Source organism: Cyanistes caeruleus, chromosome 7 (genome assembly GCF_971803275.1).
Source record: "Cyanistes caeruleus chromosome 7, bCyaCae1.hap1.1, whole genome shotgun sequence".
Classification (NCBI taxonomy): Eukaryota; Metazoa; Chordata; class Aves; order Passeriformes; family Paridae; genus Cyanistes; species Cyanistes caeruleus.
The window spans coordinates 8,855,294-8,878,683 of NC_141707.1; the positions used below are offsets into that span (position 1 = coordinate 8,855,294).

The 23,390-nt window shown below is 50.0% G+C and overlaps 2 protein-coding genes across 4 annotated transcripts in view; one reads left to right on the plus strand and one right to left on the minus strand.

The window, feature by feature from the left end:
- Window positions 1-343: 343 nt before the first annotated feature.
- ITGB2 (integrin subunit beta 2) lies at window positions 344-15,761 on the minus strand. Of its 3 annotated transcripts, none has more exons than XM_086896664.1 (18): window positions 15,517-15,752; window positions 12,315-12,488; window positions 11,777-11,909; window positions 7,268-7,334; window positions 6,866-6,954; window positions 6,384-6,567; window positions 6,011-6,181; window positions 5,573-5,814; window positions 5,105-5,260; window positions 4,803-4,898; window positions 4,574-4,663; window positions 4,255-4,395; window positions 3,829-4,013; window positions 2,888-3,132; window positions 2,421-2,640; window positions 2,041-2,255; window positions 1,762-1,928; window positions 344-1,490 (listed from the first exon to the last, which is right to left on the minus strand). In XM_086896664.1, exons 3-18 carry the CDS (start codon window positions 11,792-11,794, stop codon window positions 1,428-1,430), a joined length of 2,349 nt encoding a protein of 782 aa, XP_086752790.1. In that variant the 5' UTR covers window positions 11,795-11,909; window positions 12,315-12,488; window positions 15,517-15,752; the 3' UTR covers window positions 344-1,427. The 3 variants fall into 3 exon arrangements, with proteins under 3 accessions (XP_086752790.1, XP_086752789.1, XP_086752788.1); XM_086896663.1 differs by having other exon boundaries at window positions 15,040-15,722; XM_086896662.1 differs by lacking the exon at window positions 12,315-12,488 and having other exon boundaries at window positions 15,517-15,761.
- The window catches only part of SLX9 (SLX9 ribosome biogenesis factor), a 38,938-nt gene continuing 31,231 nt past the window's right edge, over window positions 15,684-23,390 (plus strand). The window contains exons 1-2 of the mRNA XM_086896665.1: window positions 15,684-15,832; window positions 16,785-16,893. Of these exons, the coding sequence (XP_086752791.1) occupies window positions 15,707-15,832; window positions 16,785-16,893 (235 nt within the window). The 5' untranslated portion in view covers window positions 15,684-15,706. The remainder of the gene's footprint in view (window positions 15,833-16,784; window positions 16,894-23,390) is intronic.

Genomic DNA, 23,390 nt, shown 5'->3' on the forward strand with positions numbered 1-23,390 from the left:
CCTCAGTCACTGCTTAAGAACAATAAAATGGCCCAAATTGACCCCTGATCTGATGTGGCACCGCCAGTCTCATTTGAGGTGGTCTGTGAACAGCTGCCAGCACATGGGCAGGGATGAGAACTGCTCTGCACAGTTCAGTGAGTCAGTTTTGACTCACAAGGGAGCACCATTCAGGGCATAGATGGCAAATTGTGTAGAAAACAGTTTGCTTCTCTAGCTGGGATCTTTCCCAGGCACTGTACCTATGGAAGATGGTGGCAGCAATGACAAGGTGTGATGGTAGTTTCTCCAATCAATGCTTTAGCTGCTGCCCTTGCACCTAATTCTTAGCAGGACAGATGTATTTACCTTATATATTAATCTTTATTCACATTAAACTTCTTCACAGAGCAAATAAAGATTCAACACGATACAACTCTATGCAAATTAATCCCAAACTTAAAGAAAATAAGGAATTGTACCACTATTTCACAGGAATGGCCCACAATGTAAGAGCAACCGGCTGCTATGTGTGGTTGGGATAAGTGCTGAGCTGGAGAGGCTCTGGGTACTGCCAGATGTTTTGCACAGCTGGCTCCTGGCATGACTGACATGCTCGCAATGCAGAGAAAAGATCATGCCCCAGGGGGTGGGAGAAGCTATGGCTGACCTCCAACCTGCATTTTCCAGGTGCTCATAGATCATAGATCAAGTTCTATAGATCAAATAGTGGCTCCTTACTGCACAGAGGACTTCAAGGCATGATGGAGACAAGGCAAGCATGCAGAAGCCCAGGCAGAACCTGGCCTGAGGTAGGTCTGAGCAGGGAGCGATGTCAGGAAGCTGTTGGTGATCTGGGAAAAAGATCCAGTGCATGTCCTCCAGCTGCTCTTCATCACAAGGTACAGGTGCTCACTAGCCCTTAGGGCCTATCACATCACTGCAGTTGCTTGGACCCTTTATGTCCAACTCAGCAGTGAGTTCTCAGGAAAATATTGCATAGTGCTAGAGACCAGTGCTGCAGGGGAAGGCATGGAGCAGCCTGGAGGCAGATCCTGCTGGAGCAGAAGAGAGATGGTAGTTTTGAAATCCCAGCTCAAAATAAAAGCTGGAAGCACTCTGTACTCTGGCTTCAGGGTCAGTGTCCAAGACTGCTGCCAGAAAGCAAAGTCAGCATCAGGAGATGGGGCAGGACCCATTGCATATTCCTGTGGTGTTCCCCTTTACCAGCTCCACCAACACAACTGGAAAGCAGGGCCAGGAGACTGGTGTGGGTGCAGTCCTTCAGTCAGCACCTGACACGATGAGGGCTCTTGGAAGAAGGGATGAAAACATGAGGATAAAGAAGAAGGGGTGGGAGCCTTAGTTTCAGATTTCCTTAGTTTGAGCTTTCCTTAGCTTGGCATTTCCTTTTTTAACAGTGCATCCCAGTGCTGCCAGGTATTGCCTCATTCATTAAACCTGGGGTTGACGACAGTGGTGGTGGCACTCTTGAAGAGGGGATTATCAGCCTGGAGGGAGAGAAGTGAGAGGCTTGTGATGGATTTCCAGCAGAGCATTACCCATCCCACCCATCCCAATGCCAACAGCACAGACAGCACTGGAAGAAGAGCCCATAGGGTGTTTAGGCCCCTAAATGGCAAAATCCAGCTGGGCTGAAAAATGAGCAGTGGGGAGGGCTCAGGTCTACATGGCTGCCTCGGGAAAGGATGTCCCCTCCGACTGTCCCCAGTGGATCTGAGCACCCCAGAACACCCCACTGGCACGGATGGGCTCTCTTACATCATTCCACTTGGCTTTGGTCTTCTCCTTCTCAAACCGGCGGTATTCCCGACGGTCAAGCAGCTCCATCAAGAGCCGCCAGACGACCAGGACCAGAATGCCAATGAGGAACACGCCAGCGATGGTGCTGCCCACGATCAGTGGGATGTTGGGAGGCTGTGGGCACTCTTTGGGACAGACAGACAGTGTCAGGCTGCAGCCCCTGGCAAAGCAGCAAGGCTGCCATAGCAAGGTTGGCAGCCTGCCTGTGTCAGGGCAGGGGGAGCAGGGATGGGATACCTCTATCAGGATCAACGATGATGGTGTACATATCCTCGCCATCCTCCTGGACCATACGGAAGGACATCCAGCAGTTCTGCGAATCCTTTTCTCTGCATTTCCTATCATTTATGCTCACCTCTGTTGAGTTTGTGTGCAGCTGGATGTTGGGACAGGCCTGGGAGCAGTTCTTCTCAAAGGGACCACTGCTGAAGAACTTGCACTCCACGCAGGAGCTGTAAAACAAGCAGCCACAGCTCACATCTGCAGGGGCAGCAACCCTCTCACCTGGCTTTGGCTACAGCTGGGCTCTGCCCAAGCACTGGCAGGGCCTGCCTGTGCCTCCCTGGGATATTAGGGATCCCCCCTGCCCCCGTGGCCTCTCTGTGGGCATCACTCACATGTATCTGCCACAGGGTGAAGCGCAGCCTGGGCACTCCCGGCAGAAGGGGGGCTGGTAGCCTCCCCAGCACTGGCAGCGGTTGCAGTGGCAGGTCCCGCGGAGGCTGCAGACGTGTCTGCGGGTGTTGAGGCAGCCCTCCGTCGACTGCTGGCACTGGCAGGCGCTGCCCTCGTATCCAGGCAGGCACTTGCACGCCCCGCAGTCGCATTGCCCTCGTGCTGCAGAGGAAGATCTTTCAGATCCTGCAGGCAACCAGGCCACCCTCCCTCTGCCCACGCTTGGAGAGCGTCACCCACCCTGCGCTCACCACACCACCCTTCACGGGATGCCCAAGGAGCTGGTGTGGTGGGACCCAGCAGCCCCAAACCCTCCCACTGGGCTTATGGCACAAAAAGGCCGCATCTCCCTGGGCATTTAATTCCTCTAAGCGGTGGCCAGTTGGAAAAGCTGTGGCAGGCACATCACCTGGGCCGCCGCAGAGGGAGCCGTTGAAGAACTCGCAGTTCATGTTGTCGCACTGGCAGTAGGTGCCGTAGATGTACTTGCCAGGTGTGTCACTGGTGTGGCAGACGCACTGCCCGCACACGCAGTCCCCCTGCCCCGAGCAGATCACCGAGCTGTTGTCCCTCCGGCAGCTGCTCTCCAGCTCCTTGCTGCTCTTTCCTTTGGTGTCGCACTCACAGTTCTTCCCTGTGTATCTTGAGTTGCAGCTGCCGCCAGAGGAGACGAGCAAGCTTGGGTCAGTGGCCATGGGGCATGCACAGGGCCCAGACCTCCACAAAAGTGGAGCAAATCTGGGACAGCCTCACCAAAAACCAATCACAGCATGTTGGTGCTAACTCCGTGCTGGAGCAGGGTGGCTGACTGGGAGCAAACCTCAGAAATGCTGCTTTTCCATCAGTTGTATTCACAACACCAAATAAATGCCCAAAAATTATTGTTATATTTATAATTTCTAAGCCCTTGCCAAGGAGATGTGAGTATTTCCTGAGGGAACCCAGTCTTTTCCTCTCTTTGTCACTGAGAGGCCATGAAGCAATAATTATACTTAAAGACCTGTGAGCTGCAGCCAAGAAATGGGATTTTCACCCACTACAGAAACCTGTGTCTGCTCGGTGGGTGAATTGGTGGATGATTTGATACTGGGATGGACGGGTAGATAGCTGGATTGAGGCCCTTAGGGAAACAGCATAACCTCCACCAACAGAAGAGCCAGCTCATTGTGTCCCCTGCCTCCATCAACACAGGGGACAGTTCCAAGGGAAATGCACGGATCCACCCCTCTGAACAAAAAAAATTTGTGCAAAGCTACAGAGCCCAGCCAAGGCTTGGCCCAACATCCCTCTCCCAACAATTCCCCAGCTCTGGCAGCATTTGAAATTGTGTTTTGGGTGGACAGCACATACCTGCAGATGCCACATTCGATGATGCCTTGCCCGTTGCAAGCGGCTGGGTCAGGCTGGTCATTGCAGTGGCAGTCACAGTTGCTGGCCACATGGACAGTGAGGGTGTCTGTGAAGCCTAGTGGCCTGATGGTGAAGGAATAGTTTGGAATGCACGCCTTGGCTGTGACCTTCACTTTGAAGATGACCTAGAAAGTGCAGAGTAGGACAGGGAAGGGCCAGATGTCACAGTGTGCAGGCCCTAGGCTGAGGACACGCACATCCAGAACAAGGGCAGATCTCCCACATTCCATAGCATTTTGGACATTCTTGGCATTAAATTAGTATAAACAGAAAGCCTGGAAGAGCAACCAGGCTTCCTGTCATTAAACAGGATGGGCAACAGAAACTGTGCAAGCTCTGGGGTGTTCCTGCTATAGGAGAACATACCTCATCATTTATCTTGACATTGTCACACTGGCCTCTTGCTTCATCCACAGAGTCCTTGTCATTTTTGCATTTGGAGTCATATTTGACATCCAGAGTGTCCAGCAAGGAGGAATGGTCCAAGATTATCCGTGAGGAGAGGTTCTTTGAAAAAATGGTGGAGAAGGTGCCATCAGTCCAAGAGTAGACTGAACCAAGAGGGTTTGGGGTTGCAGGTCAGGAAAAAGAGCCAGAGAGCACCACAGGTCAGGATTTCAGCTGCCTGGGGTGGTCCTGGAAATGCAGGTGATGTCACTGGAGAGGTGGGAACTCCCGCACTTACATTGTAGGCCACTTGGATGAGTTCAATGATGTTGCTGGAGTCCTCATTCAGCTCTCCCACCGCTGACTTTGGGATCATCTCACTGAGTTTCTGCCAGTGGAGAGCAAAGAGGTGAGCACTTCCTACCACATGACAGCAGAGCAGGAGACAGCAGCAGGAGACACACACAGCTGTGTCTGTCCTCCTGGAAAGGGGAAGGAGGCACCTGGACCATCTGACATATTCTCACCTTGTAAACATCCACCACCCTACTGGTGACAGCAAAAATGGGCTGAATGTTGTTTTCGGCAAGTTTCTGGACCAGCTGGCCAACAGAGGGGTAGTCCTGGATGGGGAGAGGGATAGCACACTCAGCACAACCTCCCCCACCAGCAAAAGAGTAGACACTTTGGGTGTGGCAGCACAATTTAGGGTGATTAAGGTGGTATTTTGGTCTCTGAAACAGGCTGTTATTTACATGATATCATCTTTTCTGCCTGGGGAGGTGAGGTGGGGGGTGTTGGAGATGCTGAACAGCCCCCAGGTACTTACAAACTCATTGCTCCTTTTGTACATGTTGTCCTCCAAGTGGCACTTGCCATCGTTGGGGGTCAGGATGCCCGCAAGCTTGCCATCCCCGGCAAAGTGGAAGCCGTCATCAGTAGCAAACACCAGCAGGCGGGTCACGTTGCGCCAGCCGATCAGGTCCTGCAAGTGGCACAGAGAGTGGCCCCTGTCCCTGGGCAAGGCTGGCAGGACAGTGACCCCACCCATGGTGTCAGCCCCAGCACGGGGCAGGGGGCACGAGGAATGTGGGTTAAGGGAGATGAGGGTTAGGAGGCTCTGGGGTGGGATGCTCTCTTGTACCCTCCAGAGTGACCTGCCCTGCTGCCAAATCAGAACTTAGGCAAGATGGGCTTCCAGAGCACACCAGGAGAGGGGCAGAGCCACCTGTGTGAGTGGGCAGCAGCCCTCCTGCCTGAGCACACCCCCTGGCAGCAGGGCAGGTGCAGGACTCACCCCACACACTGCTGCCTGCATCATGGCATCCAGCCCCCCCTCTGGGGCATCCAGGTTCCCTGAGATGAACTGCTTCCCCACTTCGTTCTCAAACTGCTTGGCATTGTCAGTCAGCGACAGGATGTGCTTAAAGGCGAAGGGAGGCTGGCACTTCTCGTCCTTATTGGGGCAGGGGTTCTGCAGCTTCTCAGGGTGTGTGTTCACAAACGGCAGCACTGTCTTGTCCACAAAGGAGCCAAACCCTAGGGTAGCCAGACTACAGTTTCAGGGCACAGGGCATGGACAATCTGCTGGCCCTCATGCACATGCCCATGTCCCTTGCCTTGCCACACTCTTCAGCCTGGCAGAGGACACCTGCTGTCCACCTCCTGCATCCCCCTCCAGCCCTGCAGCTCTTCCCAGCAGCAAACAGATGTGCCAGGCTGAAGACAGGCTCACCAATTCTCCTATAAGGAGTGGTGCTCTCCAGCGCCCTGAGCAGCTCCCCTCCCAGCTTCTTCACTTTCTCCAGGTCATCCAGCATGGAGTAGGAGAGGTCCATGAGGTAGTAGAGATCAATGGGATACCCCATGGCACGGCGAAACTTCGCTTCAAACACAGCAGGCTGGCCTGAGGGACAGGGATGGCGGGATCAGCTGCCGTGTTGTGCCAGCTTGTGCCCTCACCCACCCCCCCACTCTCTGGGAAGAAGAGGGGTGGAAATGCAAGCTGCAATGTGTTGCTGTGTCTCAGGTGGGTCTGGGGATGAGTGGAAGGGCATTGCTGGCAGGCCACAAGAAGAAGGGTGTTGGGAATGCCAGGCAGAGCATACCTATCCGCAGTTTCAGGTGCACCTCCTGTGGAGTCAGCTGTATCTTGTTGCTTAAGGGAAGGTCCTGTGTCCTTTTGATCTCATTGCCTGGAAACTCAATCTCACTCTCTGGGCATCCCCTCTGCTTCAGCTGCTCAATGGTGTCGCAGCGGATGGAGTCTGGCTCACCCGCTTTGGTGAAATCCTGCATGTGACAACACCAGCAGGAAAGAAAAAGTAACAGAGGAGCAGGAGGTGAACAGGCACCATGCAAGATGACCTGGCCCCCAATCCAGATCTCCATGCCATTGATGGAGAAAAGAAAGCCCTTGATGGAGAAAGGTTATAGCTGTTGGATCCCTTCTGGCCCCATCCTTCAGGCAGGACATGAAACGCTCCCACAATGAAGTCAGGCAGAGCCAGGCAGGCAGGGTGACTGCCTTGATTGATGCCTGTTAGCTGACTGCTGGGGTGTGACAACTAGACAGGCTACATGGACCTACCAGCTTCTTGCACCAGGCGCATCCTGGACCAGACTGAATGCAGTCCTTGCATGTGCCCACCTTGATCTTGGGGCACTCCATGGCAAAGGCTGGAAAGGCAAGAAGGCAGAGTTGGTGTGGGGGGAAGTTGGGGGTGTTCAGACACCCAACACCATGCACCCAAGCTGGCCTGAGCCTGCCCTGCCTCCCAAACCAATGCTGGGGGCTCTGGAAGGGCCATCAACTGCCTTGCTGTCCTTCAGCTGAGCTTGCTCGTGTTAAGTCCAGATCCCAGGAAGTGTAAGGACACTGCCTTTACACACCGCTCAGTGCTGTGTCCCCTTTGCTGTTGGGCAGATTTTGGATCCCCCCACCCTTTCACTGCCTGTGAAAGGTGCTGGGAGGAAGGCAGGTCGTGCTCACCTGTTGTCACCAGCAGTAGCACCCAGGTCACTGCTGACAGCTGGAGACAGTAGTCAGGATACATTTTCTGCAAGACAAAAAACATTCTTGTGACCACCTGGGATGTGTCGCAGGGATGAGGCAGCTGCAGTTTCCCTGGACGACCTGTGTTGAGATCACATTCATTAAAACTGTCATGTGTCACACCTTTCCCCAGCAAAGCCCTGGAGCAAACCCTGACAGTCTAATGGCCTTGCAACATGGATGAACATGAGGAAGTCAGAAAAGAGGAATTTGTTAAAAGAAGAAAAAGGAATAATAAAGTACAAAGGAACAACAAACACTCCCTTTTTTAGCAATATTAGACACAGTGCCTGAAAACCAGGTCATCAGTTTCAAAATAGCTCTGATAGCTGCCCTGAGTAAGAAAAGAACCACTCCTGCCATTGCCTCTTCCTGTGAACTTACCAAATAAACAACTCAGAGTGATGTGGAAACGAGAAAACAAGGCAAACTGTCAAAAGACACCGAGGCAGGTTAGTACTTTAGGGCTGCCCAGGTCCCCTTCTCAGGCATCAGGGTGTGCTGCCTTAGCTCATCAGCCTCTGTAAGACACCACACCAGCTGAGGATGACACTGGTCAGCCTTGAAAGGATGTCTGGTCTTCTCCCAAAGGCAGAGAGAGGGTCTAGGTAGGTCAGTGGGTAATGTTTGCACAGTGAGGTTTGGTGCCCAGCTGTGATACAGTTAGTGGCCATCACTGATTATGGCTGGGGCCATCTGGAAGCCCACCCTGCCCTGGATCCAGTCCCCCTGGCAGAGCTCCACAGCCAACGTCACATTGCTGCACAGCACAACACAGCACAACAAAAGGCACTGCTGTGGTCACCCAGCCAAACCCTCAGGGTGACGAGTTTACTCTGCCACATCTGCACCATCCTGTGGTGGGTGGCCAGAGCCCTCCTGGGCAAAGAGCTCTGCAAGTTCCTCTCTACCACCACAGTCCCCCATGGTAAGATTTTAAATGCATAATTTATTGTCACAGCTGCAATGTCCCTGTCTGTGTGTCATGCTGTGCTCAGCTGGCCCAACACATTCTTATCACCTCCAGATTCTGCCAGCAGAATTTGAGCTTGAAGGAAAGAAAAGTGGGTCCTGCCTTTGTTTCCTGTAGAACTCAGTGACTGACACCCCATATGTGCCTAATTCGGCTCCAGTTCTGCTACAAACCAGAAGTTCCCTCACATGCTGTGAGGACCAAACCCCTGGGCTCAATGAGCTCCTGCTGTTCCACCTGCCCAGTGTTTCCAAGTGTTTAATTCCCACTGCCATGCCAAAGCGTGCAGTGGTGAGGGGATAGAGCTTTGTGAGCTCCTCGTTCTTGCTGGAGATTGGTTACAGGCTCATCTCATAAAATAGAGCAACCCTGAAACTGGATTTAGAAAAGCTTCCAAACTCCAAAAATACAGAAATACTCTCAACACACCCCCAGTGCTAGCTGCTATCAAATATTGTATAGTAGGGCTCATGTTGTGAGCTGCATTTGGATGCTTTATTTCACCCCCACAGTGGCTTCTTGCCCTTGTCACAAGAGTATCTCCTGATACTTGGAGAGAGCAACAGCAGGAAGTTCAACACTTCTGCCATGGAGGGAAATTACGCTGTGGTGTGTGGGCGGGTGAGCACAGGGCTTTCAAAGAGCACTAATGGGGTTTCTGCCTTTGTCTGCCTCCTCACAGCCTTCAGAGGAAGGCAAAGCAAGCTTTCAGCCTGACTCTGCATGAGCAGGGCACTGACATAGGCCTCAGCAGCACTTCCTTCAACGCTCTTGATGATCCCTTCAGCTCATCCCAGATTTGCAGTCACCACCAATCCTGGGTCTCGACTCCCGCAAGTGCTCTTCTTGTGAAATTGTTTTCTTCCCCTTCTTTCCCACAAATTCAGGCAAGCAGAGGGGTGCATGTGGTCCATCCTCCTGCCCTTCTGTGAAGGAACAGAGCTGCAGGGCTTTACAACCACCTTCATCCCATGGTGGGGAGTGGAGTGCCAAGATGGAGCAACCCAGCTAAGGGCAGGACACATTGCCACCAGGATCTGCTTCCTGGCCAGGACTGCATGGTGGCATCAGGGGGAGAAAGCTGCACCTCAGGACCAGGGTCCTTCTTGGTCCTGTGCTCTGATCTTCTCACCACATGACTTGGGTGGCTCAGGATCAAGCCTCGTCTTCAGCAAGCCTTTTGCAGAAGCCACCAGGATATTCCACCAATGGAGCATCTGCCTTAGGGCAGGGTGCCCCCCAAGGGTCTGCATGCCAGAAGATGTGAAGGTGGCCTCAGGGAAGGTGCATAAGTTAAATGCTGGGTGCTGTCCTTGCTGTTCTGCCTGTGGGCAGGGTGCAGAGCTGGGGCACTCTGGCACTCAGGATTTGCTGGGGGCTGCTGTTGGGATGAAGCCGGCTGCTGTGCTCATGGAGGAGCAAGCTGGGAGTTATAAATAAGGCTGAAGGGGAAGTGTTGATGCCAGCAGTGATCCTGTTGCTATAAATAAAACAAGTGTTCAACAGCAGAGATGAGTCTTGAAGTCTGTTAGCCACAAGCTCCCATCAGGGCTTTACTAAACATCTGTTTTCCCACAAAAAGGGGGGATATGCACTCATGCCCGGTATCCCGGGGGGACTCCTGTGGTGTTTGCACCATCCACCTGTAACAGTGAGGTTCCACTAGCACCAGTGCCCACGGGTGCTTGCTCCACACTGCCAAGCATCCCTGGTGCCAGGTCACCATCATGCTGTGACAGAGATGCCAGGTATTGCACCCAGCAGAGCTGCTCCTTCCCACCCCTGCAATCTGGGCAGCTCCAGACCCCTGTACAGAGGGGAGATGAGCAGAGTGGGGTATGGTGAGGATGGGAGAGTGAATGTCACTTGACTTGGGGCTGATTCTTCTGTCACTCAATTGTGTGAGATCCCACCCAGGTGGTCTTTCTCTGTCCATACAGAATATCATACTCAGAGTGTGTGTGTATATGTTTTATATATATATATATATATATTGTTTTTATAAATCACAGGAAAAAATATAAAAAATAAATATATAGAAACATTTTTTTTAATATATAAAGAAGACATATAATTAAATAAAAAATATATACATTAACACACACACATATATATATCTATATTCCCATGTCCTATTATAGGAAATACAAATATATTTTATATATATTTCCTTCCAGCAGCCTCCAGTGCCTGCAGAGGATAGAACTGCGGGGTGAGCTCTCTCCCATGAGCACCAAGATCCCTGGGTGCCCGTGGGACCCTTGTCCTGCCCTGGGATGAAGGGAAGGAAGGGGTTTGTGCTGCTGGGTCTGCCAGGGTCAGAGTCCTGCTTGGGTGGGAAGGGGCTGCCCGCTATCTGCCCTGGGTAGTCTGGGAACACCACACCCTCCAGCCTGCCTGAGATCACTCGGAGCAGCACCAAAAGTGCAAAACCGCTGTGAAGCAGGATGTGACAGCTGCCACAGCTAGGATAGCGAAATGCACCATTTAGAGACTTCCCACAACTTGCAACAGACCCATTCTAGGGTTTGTGCTGGTCATAGGACATGATGTCACCGCATGTGTTCACACCTTTGCTCCTCACCTGCTAGGAGGCTGGGAGCTGTAGCTGTGACACTGGAAAAAGCATCAAACACAGGGACCCAGCTGCTTTCCCTGACACCTGGGGTGTGCCCCACATTCCATCTGCATCCAAGAGCCACTGAGATGTCGGGAAGGACCCGCTCTCCCCAGGGTCACATGCCTGCAGAGTATTTGATGTGCACAGCACACAGAGAGATGGAGAAGAACGAGGCTCTCACTCCCTCTCCCAGCTATTCCCCCAGGCTCACAGGAGTGCAGGGACAGCCGGGAGGGTCTGTGCAAAGGCATTCCAGGTGGTGACAACTGTGCTGAGTCCTGCAGGCAGCCATCCCTACTATCCTCATGCCATGCCACCATGCCACTTCCCTCTTTCCCACTGCAACCCATGGCTGGCAGTGGCAGAGATCCCCTTAGGAAGAGAAAGGGTCATGGGAGGGGACGGTGGCAGCCCACAGCCCTGGTGCTGCACGTCAGCACACAGCCCATGCCACCCTGCCCAGTGCCATGTGTGAGGGCGTGGGAAGAGCACACTGCACCCTCTCTGCTCTGCCTTCCGAGCCTGCAAGGTGTGAGAAAAGGGAGTTTTGGAAGTCTAGCATCGTCCTCACAATAACCACCTGCATTTCTGGGCTCAATGCTACCTCCAAAGGCAAAACTGTCACAGACCAGGCAAGCTGCCTTTGCAAAGGCTGCACAGACTAACCCACCAGTGGGAGGGACGCCACACCAAGCTCCCTGAAGCTCCCTGAACTCAGGTAACCAGAGGTTAGATCAGGAGTAATAAAAATACGCCATTGAAACACCAGAGCTACAAAACCTCTTTGTTGCCTGCCTACCTCCCCCCCAAGAAAGAAGGAACAGAAGCATAAAAATTGAGACACTGTACTTGCCTGGACTCTAGCCCTCATCTCTATCCTGGTACTTGGGCTGCGATGAGGATGGTCTCAGCTTCTTAAGTTTGGCTGGGAAAAGCAGCTGGGCATCAGGAGCTCTGTGATGTACCGCAATCTTTCCTTCCTATTTCTGTCTTGCAGTTGCAGGGGAAGAGGAAGTCAAGTGGTGCCCTGCAGGAGGGTGTGTTTCCCCAAACCTCAGCCAGCCCCACTCAGCCTGGCCAAACTCACAGCATCCTGCCTTGTGGGACTGGGACCGGACTCCCTGGGCTACCCAGGGTCTTGCAGCCCTCCTACTGCACCTAGGAAAGGGACCCACACAAACCTCCATGCTTCATGAGAACTTTTCACCTTTCACAGCCCTGCTGGGGACCGGCGCTGACCTCAGTGGGCAAACAGAGCTGGGAGAGGGTGAAACTAGTGAATTTGGGAGCTATTGGCAGCCCTTGGGTGTGGAGAAGATGGGGAGCTGGCTCCTCTTAGACTGTGGGTTGGGCTCTGAAATGTTTCTGCAAGGGTAGTCAGGCCTCCTCACATGACAGAGATGCAAGCGCTGTCCTCTGGCAGAGCTCAGGGCTGTGTGGGGAATTTTTTTTAAGCAGCCTTTTACTGTTTTTGTGCCGGCTTCAATAACTCCTCCCAGCAGCAGCATTTCCCTAAGCAGAGAGGAACGAGCTTCTGGCAATTTTCTCTTAACCTCTTCAGGGCACTACAGTAAGAAAAATAAAGTCATTTAGAAAACATATAGGACCGTAGGGGTTTTTTAAAGCTAATAAATGTGAGTCTTTATTAATTGCTTTGTAGGTTTTCCTTCCAAGGAAGCTGATATTGAGCCACCATTTTGCATTATTATGGAATCCCAAAAGAGTTTGTGTTGAAATTACAGACTATCTTGTTCCAATTCTCTGCCATGGTCAGGGCAACTGGAGGCATTACAGTACCCTGATGCTGTTCACCTGCTGCTGTGTTACAGTTATGGGTTTATTTTTGCAGTAAGAAAAGCAATTGCAGTGCCAGCAGAAAATTTCCAAGCCCTGTGGATTGTAAAATTGATAAAATTCCTTTGCTCTGTGGATTGGTGCTTTTATTAAAGAAGACATCAAACCTGGCTTAGTTTCATCACAGCCAGGTGCAGCAGGAAAGCATCACAGTAATCCTGGCAGTGGGACAGGAGCATCAGAGCATCTCATGCAGGATATGGTGGGGATGGACCCTGAGAGTGAGCCAGCTGGAGCTGGGACACTCACCCAGCCTGGATGGCTGAAGCTGGATGTTGCAGAGAACTCCCCAGGCCTCCCAGGAGTGGGTGAGCTGTGGTAGATAAAAATGGGAAGGTTGGTGGAGTTCCTGCCAGTGGTGGGGGTTGCAGATCTGGGGGAAGGAAGTGTGGTTGAATGAGATGAGCTGCCGTAATTTTCCTTTTGTATGCATTAGGCCCTTAATGTATCGGTCTTTTCTCCCCAGTTATTTCATGGGGTTTGTCCAACCACTTTGCTTCAACTGACTCAAAGCTGCAGGAACAGGGTGGGAGGGCTGGGAGCCCCCAGAGTTGGAATGGTGGGAGCAGAGAGGGTGTACCATGGCTCCTTGCAGCCAAAGCTGAAACTTGCTGGCATATCTCAGTCCCTTCCAGCTGTTCCTCAGGCTCTGCTGCAGCTTTGGCCTTCAGCGCTGCAAGTGAAGCTCGCCCAACCATTGGGAATATGTTTGGTCACAGCACACATGCTCCCCAGCCTGTTTTGTAAGCATTTTAAGCTGCTAAACATTCCCTTTCCTATTTTAACTGCCTTTATTTTTATTGGTTCATCTTTTTATTTATACTAGCGTGGATTGTGTTTCCCCTCACCACTAACTGCAGGACTGCTGTGGTTTATATAGGATGCACTTGAGCAGCTGGGGTGGGGAGCTGGGCATCCACCTGGGACACTGTCAGAGTGGTTTTTTTTCACAAAGTCATTGACTTTGATGATCAGAATTGTAATTTTGAGCCTTTGCTCCTAAATTATGCTCACCCAGCCTACAGCAGGGTAAGGGAAATTTTCCTGTTGTTATTTTCTATCCCTGTTGAACATTAAATCTTGTGGATGCCCCCCATCTCTGCAAGTGTTCCATGTCAGGCAGGGTTAGGCTTGGAGCAACCAGATCTAGAGGCAAGGGAGTGGGACAAGATGATCTTTAAGGTTCCTTTCAACCCAAACCATTATGTGATTCCATGTTTTCAACATCCTCTCAAGGGGAAGCAGAGGGCCAGACACCAATCTCTTCCCTCTCGTGACCACTGACAGGACTTGAGGAAAAGACAGGGACCTGTGTCAGAGGAGATTGAAGTTGGATCTTCCAAGGTTCTTCCCCCAGAGGGTGGTGGAGCACTGGACAGGCTGCCCAGGGAATGGTCACAGTCCCAAGGCTGCAAGAGCTCCTTGTTTGGCCACCACTTTGAGCTGAGATTTTTGGGATGTCCTGTGCAGGCCCAGGAGCTGGAGTCAATGATGGGTTCCTTCCAGCTCAGCATATTCCATGATTCTGTGATCTTTCCAAGTACCTTCCCAGAGGCCTCTCCTCCACAAGGAGTGTACTTACAGCTGTGCACTTCCATGGCCCAATATCAGGCCCTGGGAAACACAGCCTGGAGCGAAACGGGGAGGGCAGGGGACGTGGAAAACAAAGATGTATTAACCAGGGAGCACCGCTCAGGGCTTGTTAAGATCAAACAAACTGTGGCTCCAGGCTTGGAGCTTTTTATTCATCTTGGAGCAAGGAGAAGCAGCTTTGCATTTTATCCCCTCCTGTGTGTGGAAAGGTGCAGCCGAGGCTTGGGTTGCTTCGTTGCAGCATCCACCTGGGCCCATGACTGCAGTCTGGCAGGTGTTTGCCCTCCCTGGGGGCTTGCTGGGTATTTTCTACTGTTTTAACTGTAGAAATAATTCCTGGCAGTAATTTTTAAAGTTGTTTTTTGTCCTACGTGGCAGCCTGGTCACTAGCTGGTGCTACTGTTACCGAGAAATCTCCAAAATCGCTGGGATAAATAAAGCTGTCTCTCTAAAACTGTCTTTTCAGTGTCAGTGAGTGAGGCTTTATTCCTGGCCAGGACGAAGGGTGTGTGTGGCTAAATGTTTCAGCCTCCACACTGACCCCAGTACAAAACTTTTTTCATTTATTTATACATTACAGATACATATATATATATATATATATATATATAAAATATATATTATAGAAACTGATGTAAATTACATAATTATCTTATTTAGTATTCTAACCTGTATTACTTGTTGATTTCTTGCCCTTCATGCTAATTTATCCCACATTCTTTAGTCCTCTTTCTATTCCTAGTCCTCTATTTCTCAGTCAGGGAGTTTCCAACTTTCTAAGCTTCTATTTCCTCTGGTATCCTCTGGTTACTCCAACCTCCTTGAAGGGCCATGAATTTAAGATCTGAGATATCTGATCTTCAACTCAATTTGGCTCTGCTTATTGAAGCTTGTCAAGGTTAACCAACTATAGGTTTTAATGATCAAAGTTAACATTAAGAGCCTGTGAAGAAACTTAAAAAGTGGGCACTGCTTACAAGTAAGTGATCAACTAATTATAATTAGTTTAGGAAAGTTATATAATTTCCAATGCTACCAAGAGGCTCTCAGCTCTTACAAAGGCGTACACTTGACTTTAAAATGTTGCCGGGTGTCTGGGTTTAACCTAAGCACGCAGAACACCTTCAGGCCGTTCACAGGACCCACCCTGGGCAGGCCGCAATGGTCTGAAGGCGATGACCGGCAGGCCGCCCAGCAGAGAGCCTGACGGCATAAGGCACTCATCGGAGCCGCCACCACACCACACAGCCGGGCCGGCTGAACAGCTCCGCCCGTGGAAGGCAAATTTCCAGCCGGAAGGTCCCGCCCGGCCCGGCCTTTTCCGCCCGGCAGCGCCATGGTGGGCAAGGCCCGGCGCCCGCGGCTGCACCGCGCCGCCCCCCGGCCCGCCCGGGAGCCGCCGCCGCTCCCCGCGCCCGGGCCCGGCCCCGCCGCGGGCGGATGGAGCGCGGCGGCCGGGAAGGTACCGGGGGCAGGGACACTCGGGGAGGCGGCGGGCGGGCCTCCTCGCAATGGCTTCTCCGCCTTCCCCCTGCGGAAGGGGCCGGTCCCCGAGCACCCCCGGCCCCACTCGAGCTCTTGTGGGTCTGCCCTGGCTGCCGGGGGTGTGCGTGGGAAGGAGTGGAGCAGTGCCGCTCTTCAGTTTTTAGGTTGGGGCAGATGGAGAAGACCTGTTTATACAGAAATATTTAGGATATTCTGGTTTTCACCAGCTGTGTTTTGAATATACGGTTCAGGTGCCTCCACCTAGCCCCCCTCACAGCAAGGACACAACACCAGTAAATGTTTTTTATGTGCATAAGCTTTCCTTGTGAGGAGGCAGGAATTACCTGTCACACTCCTACCTGTGCCAAATACAGCTGGGTTTATACCACTGTGAAGTTATGTATTGGTGATGGTAGATACTGTTGGCTAAAGTAATAGTTTCCAATCCAACCAGAGTAGCTACTGCAGATTTTAGGGAGGCATTGCATGCTTAAAGCATGATGCTGAAGATTTGGTGAGTTGCTAGTAGTTACTGAATCTGCTTAATGTCCATTGATTAAGGCTTTAGTCCCCTAATCTTCTCATTTGTTGCATATCTATATTGTTCTGTACCTCTAACAAATCTGTCTTTTCCTAAGGATGCTGCTCGCAGCCCTCCTGGGAGTGAACACACTTGAGTGAGGCAGGAATCTCTTAGGAACAGAACAGTCCAAAATGAGACTTTGTGAAACTTCCTTCTGTGTGGAAGAGCCGGGGGGTAGGTGGGAGGGGGAGCAGGACGGTAGGGTGCCTTCCTTGCTCAAGAGAGACACCTGCTCACTAACATTGTTCCTATCTGGATGGTACTGGGTTTAATTTTTTAAATTTTTTTGAACGTGTGTTGCCTGGTGGTGTATGTACTGATTCCTGCTTTGTTTCTTCTGCATAAGGACTGGGACTTCTCATCTCCTGGTGTATTTTCTGGGCTGAAAATTGACCCTGATACCCTAGTAAAGAAGCTTGACTTGGACTCCAGAAGCATAATTTCCTCCAGAACAGGTTTGTTGTATTTTGAATGAGTCCTGCATTAGGTTGTGAGCAAAGATGCTGAGAACTGTATTTGCAGTGGCTTTTAGTGGCTATCCCAGGAAGCTCAGGGAGCTACAATGCAAACATTGCTTCCTGTGCTCCTGTGAAGGCTTTTAGAAGAGGTTTGTTTTTGTTTTGGCTTCTGCATGGATGTGCTTAGTGATAGCCAGGTGGGGGCTAGCTTCAGGCTATCTATGGGATATTCTCGTGCAGCCAGAGACTGCCAGGGCTGAGAGCACAGCAGAGCCCAGGCTATGACCTGATCTCTGGGCTTGCTCTGTGGATGCTTTTGCCTCACCAGCAGCTGCTATTGGAAACCCAGTGCTTTGTCAGCAGGTTCTCATTGAGTGCCAGCAGTGCTTCGCTCACAGCCTGTCTGCAGCAAGTCTTCTCCCACCCTTTGCTGTTGTGGGGTCTGTGGTTCGAGTATTCCTGGGCAAGAGAATCTTAACTCATAGGAAGTATAGAAAGTGAGAGGGGGGGAAAAGGGAGGACATGACAGAGCCCTTTGATTTTCAGTCCCAGAACAAGGAAATGCTCTCTTTAACTACTCACTGTGAGACAGAGCTTTGTGTCTGAAAGCAGTTTTCAGTTCTAAATGTCTGCAAGGTCTTGAAAAATTTATCTGAAACCTGAATCCCGGCCCCCCCACAAACTATGTAAATGTTTAAAAAATCCCAGAAGGAACAAACCACCAGGCAGAGCCTGGTAGCACAGCAAGCTGTCCTGGTGCAGAAGATGCATGTGACTCCCAAATACCTTCTTTGCAAACTAAATTAATTTATTTTCTTCATGTAAATAAATACTACAGTGACTTTGTTTTCCCGTCCAGGGCTATAAACAAATCAATCACACAAGGGAAAGTGGTTGCCTGAGCAGTGGCGAGCTGCCCATCAGTGCCATTTGGGCACAGTGAGGAAGTGAGGAGGTTGTGTGAGGACACATTTGCCTGCTCTCTGTACAGAAACCTTGGCAAAACATACTGCTTTTGAAACACTGGGCTCATTGTTGGTAATTCTCCTGGGAAAAAGGACATGTATGCATCAATGTGTGCATGTGCACGTTGCCATCTCTTTAATTAAATCGGACAGCATGTTGTTGGGGGCTGGCAGCCTGCAGTCCCAGCCTTTCATTGCAGGCTACAGCTGTACATGTCTGGGTTATAAATAGAGCCGTGCTGCTGGTCCCCGTGCAGTGCTGATGATGCAGATGTGCAGTGCCTGGCTGCCTCTCCCTGGGCTATGGGCTGGCTTCCTGCAGCCAGCCGTGCTGACCCCACTGCTTTGTGCTCTCACGCAGTGTCCAGATGATTGGCTAAAAATAACTGTTCATTTGGGGGGCTCAAAACTGCAATTCAACGAGGCAAAAAGTGATTTCATTATTTTTTTACGTCTTCCCAAGCTGTTATGCCCTTTCTTCTTGTCGCACTCTGGAGCCATGTAGAGGCTTTTTCATTATGGAAATCAGTTCGTTGTTTTTTGTGTTAGTTCAGTGAACTGTAACTAAGCTGTGCATACAATGGCAGACACCGTAGAGTTAGAAAAGAGATGTGCTTTGTCTCCTGGCATCTCTGGTCAGCTCAGAGCCAGTTCTGCAAGAAGTTCAACCTTGACTCTAACCCTCCCTCTACCTCTTCCTCCCTTTTCCCCTCAGCTTAGAGCACAGGGCAGGAGGGTAGGATTCTCCTACACATTGCTATTTTAAGATTTAATAACAAGACAAAAGCATGCTTCCCTCCCACTTGCTTTTCAAGCTCTGAGAAGGTCAAGTTGGCAGACTGTAGGTGGGCTCACTATCTCCTGTGCTTTTTGTAGCTAGAGAAGATTTTTTTTTTTCTGCCAGGGCTGCTGTGTGGCAGTTGGGAAAACCAGGTATTTGTCCTGTGTGTGTGTATATCTCACATTATCCAAGATTAATTCACATTGTCCAAGATTGCTGGTATCTGTGTTTTGTGTTTAGATCTGATCTTATGCTGTGACTCTCTTCCAAATAAAACGTAGTCTGAGGGAGATCTTGGAATTGGATTAGATTTTAGAGGATGTCAGCTTGGAGCTCAACAGTCAAAAAAGCCAGCTGGATGTTGGGAAGTAGGAGGGAAAGAGAACATGGAGAGCATTGTTACACTGTAAATAAACCCATGGTATAGGCAGCTCTTTGATGCTGTGTGTACCGTCACAGGGGATAACTAACCAACAGCAGAGCATGGTTACTTCCATGGGATAAAGGGCTTCACCTGGAACAGCTGTTTTCATGTGTCAGAGCCAAAGAGGTGCAGTCCTGTAGGAAACCAATCCACTGCTGTGCTTGGGCTTTGAGGGCTGTTGCCTGTGGTTTCCAGTCTCTGCAGTTTTTTCCTCACAGTTTTCCTCAATTGGTGAGTGACCAGCTTTTGCTGGTTTTTTGGCTGTGGTGGTTTTGAGGGAACAGGAGGAAACATGATGTGTAAATTGGAAAGCCCAGCATCTCTAGCAGGGTTATCCTGTTTAACATGAGTGCTTGTGTGTGCTGGAGCTGAAAGGAGTGAGGCCCCTTTTTGTGGGGGAGCAAACTGGTGGTGTTGATTTTTGTTAGCTGAAGGTCTTTTTTTTCTGGGGATTTCTGAGGACTGTTGGTGCATCTGGTTGGGGCAGGGTGCCCTGGGGATGTATCTGCTACTCATGGTAGTGGTCTGTTGCTTCCTTTAGATACAAGGCTGATTCAGTGTGCTTGTGATTAGTGTGAGGTACCAGCACAGGCTGTTCTGGCATCAGTAATCCCTGTGGCATGAGAAGGAGAGGGTGGAACTGTAATGAAAAATGTCACCAAAATGGAATTCCTTGTAGGTGAGTCTTGCCTTATGTGATATAAAAAGCCAGTTGTCTAAAAAGGAAAGTATTTTAATATGGTAGCTCTAAGCTGTGTCGTGCTTAGAAGCAGACCTGCTGCAACTGCTTTCCCCTGCTCTGCTTTTTGTCTTTAATCATTAGCTGAGCTTTACACCAGATTCCAGATGATTTCCACACGTGTGTAGGTAAGAAAAGCCAGTGCCATCCCTGAGAATGCTGGAGTTCAGTCCATGAGTTACTTTGTGCTCAGTGATTGCTTCCTGTCAGTATAGTTTACTTAGCCACTGACGTAATGTAAACCAAAGTCTTTGCCGTAATCTAATCCATGCAGGGACCTCTGTGACTCGAGTGAGTGGATAAATCTCATTTGGGTGAGCCTCTGTAGCGTGGGAATTAAATGTTTCCTACCAAGTCAGAAATAATGGCCTGTCATATTGGAGTTGCTGCTGCTCATTTTATGTTGTTTTCTTTAGCTTTCCTTCGTCAGTGTTTGCTCCTTGAAGCAAGGGCCTAGTCAAGCTTGGCTCTGGCTGAGGAGTTGCCTATGAATGTCTCTTTTTTTGGAGTGGATGATGAACCAATTGTGGAATGATATGAACAACTGGATTGGTAGCTTCCTGCTTCATTTTCAGCCACTCCAGAAGGGAACGGTGACAGGCTGTGTTGTTGAGAAAACAGAAGAGCAACAGCAGCAAGTTCATAATTTTTTGCAAAACTTGATGCAAAATAATCCTGATTTCTGAGGTTGGATAGGACATAAAGAAAGACTTCTCATTTTACCATGAGGGTGATGAGGCTCTGGCACAGGATGCCCAGAGAAGCTGTGGCTGCCCCATCCCTTGCAGTGTTCAAGGCCAGGTTGGATGGGGCTTGGAGTAACCTGGGATAATGACAGGTGAAGGAGGGCGTTTAAGTAGATGCCATCTGCAGGTTTCTTCCAACCCAGGCCACTCTGTGTGCTTGTGATTTATACCAGGGTGTGAAGCTGGTAGAGTGAGGTGGGTCATGAGCCTGAGCAGAGGTTGTGCTCTGAAGAACAGGACTGTCTTGCAGCATGGGAGCCACTCTCAGTGACACACAGGGGCGTAGAGGAAGGAAATGACTGACCATCTGACAAAGAAGGAATTCGCTTCTCCTCCTGAACAAATGTGGAGATAGGAGATGATAAAATCAGACTAAGCAGGAATTCACTGACAGCAGTGAATTTCTGGGTTCTGCAGGCTGTGTACAGCCTTGCTTTCCTCCTTTCTGAGGTTCTCTGTAAGTTTATTTTGTTACTAAGCCTCTTTTTGCAGAGTCACTGCAGATCCCTTCTGGTTTGCACCTCAGCTTCTGCTCTAAAGTTCCAGATCTGCTGGGTCTGTCACCTTATCTGCTTCTGCTTGGGTTCTGCACCTACTTGTCCAATTCTGTTCTCCTTTTTTAGCCTCCAAGAGGAACAGAAAAGCTGTGGTTGGTTGGCATTATGGTCCTTCATTAGCTTCACGCAGTATGATTTGCTGTCCAGTTTTGGGGATTTTTTTATGGATGTTGTACCAGAATGTTACAGAGTTCCTGTAACACCTCTTCTCTGATAGCATTGCTGTTCCTGCAGTGTCTAGGTTTGCAGTTACCCCTACAGAGGATCCACACCACCCTGGAAAAATTGTAGCTATGACCAGGCCCCCATTACTCTTCAGGAGCTCTTGACAGGATGCCAATCTGTGTGTCCTATGGTTTATTCTTGTCTGTTGATTGGATTTCTGCGTGTTTATTGCCTTTAAATATTAAAGTTCCTCCTCTTTTGTCCTCATCCCTCATCACCTTCCTCTGTTTTGATTTTATGTTTTGGGTTTTTTCCACTCTTCTGGAATACCGGGGTGTTTAACAATTGAAGGATTAAAAAAATAAAAATTAATCCTGTTTGTTTTAATGAATGCATCTGTTCTGAATATCGGTTCTAAACCTCTGCTGCTTTTTCTTAATGCATGCTTGGGGAATTTTGAAATCTGCTTGTGTTGGTCATTCTCATCTCTGGTGTAGAAAGCTGCTGGATCCTCACAATTCTGCTGCTGTTGCTTTTCTTCAGCTTATCATTCTGTGCTGGCAGTTGTCAGGCCTGTCTTTTGTTTGTTTTGTGCAGAACGCCTTCCTCAAGCTGTTCCCCACAGTAACACTGCTCAGATGGGAAGGGGTGTAAACAGGCTGCTCCACATGCTGAGGATGGCAGGGAGCGGCTGCAGCACCTCCAACGTGTTGGTGAAATTTCCCTGGGAAATGCCTGTGTGCTGTGCTAGACCCAAGTGATGAGGTGTTCCTCCTCCATCTGGCTTTGTTATTAGCTGCCCAAGCTTTGGGCTGTGTGAATTTGGGGAGTGGTGAAATGCTCTGTCCCTGATGCTTTCAGTGATGCCCTTGGTGGTGTAGCACTGGAGCTCTTTTAATGCCTTTGAAAGTATCTGATGGGCGTGTGGGTGCTGCCCTGGAAGGAGCAGCTGTTTGAGTGGTGTTTGAGCTGGGAATTCTTGCTTTAGCTCCCCTCTCCCTCCACCCCATACCTTCTGCAATGTGTCTGTGTCCATTGTGTCACCTGAACAGGTCCAGGATGTGTCCCAGGACTGAGTGTACAGCTCTCAGCTCAAAGGGGAAACTTCCCTGCATAAGCTGATGTGGCTTCTGACATTGTGTGTGAAAGTGTTTGAAACCTCCGGTAACAAAGTTTGCAAGAAAGGAGAGTTCCCAGGGAAGGGAAAATGCTGTGTAGGGGTTAAAGTCTTTACCTCTCCCCCAGGTCCAAGGTTGGCCACCCTGGTAGCTTGATAAAGTGACAGATGGCAGTTTAGCTTATCTGGGTGAAATGCTTTAGGTAGCAAATTGCTGTACATTCCTTCTTCTTTGCTGTTTGGCTGAAATTTACTTGGTTTTTTTGACTGCATCATTAGGACCCGCTTTTATCTTGACAATGCCAGATCACCTTTTAAGGGCAGATTTGGTGTCTGAGAGTTTTGTAACAGGCTATTAGAAAACTGCACTGTGTTTGAGAGGAGCTGAGATAGCGGTTTGTCATCTGGAAAGCCTTTCCAGTGAGGTCAGACGACCTCAGCCTGCTGGACACCTCAAAGAGATTCTGTAGTTCCCAACAACTTGCCTCAAAGCTAGAGGGTTTTTCTGTTCCTTTGGTCCAGTGGGATCTTACTTCAGGAGTCAGGTTGACCAAGTTCTGTAGCAGTGGGGAACAGCTGTGGGGATTGGTTGAAATGGAGAATGGAGACCTGCTGTGGTCTCTGGGCAACTGTGGAGTGGGGATCCTACTGAAAGCTCAAGACATTGGTGCCTTAAATAATAATAATTAAAAAAAAAGAAGGGTAAAATCCATGCTGCTTAATGTTGCTTTAACAATTTGTGCAGTGTGGTGCTGGCTGTGAGAATAGCTGTGGGAAGCTCCACTTTAATTAAAGTAAATGCAATTAATTGAGAAACTGTAAATAAGCGTCTGAAGCTCGCGCTGTTTTTGGTGCTTTTACTTCCCTTCTGCAAATAGAGCATTTCCATGTTGTGAGTGCTTTCTGCCAGATCACAGGAATCACTTGTGTTAATATTTATGGAACTAATTAACTTTTTTGTTTTCTTTCCCTCCCTCTAGCTGTGGCTAAGTCTCTGCTC

What these genes read in the sequence shown, in the direction of transcription:
- ITGB2 (XM_086896662.1), bottom strand. An exon ending in GCTACTGCTGGTGACAACAG is followed by an intron (nt 6,955 to 7,267) that starts GTGAGCACGACC and finishes TTGCCTTTCCAG; the next exon opens with CCTTTGCCATGGAGTGCCCC. An exon ending in TCATCCAAGTGGCCTACAAT is followed by an intron (nt 4,396 to 4,573) that starts GTAAGTGCGGGA and finishes ATTTTTTCAAAG; the next exon opens with AACCTCTCCTCACGGATAAT.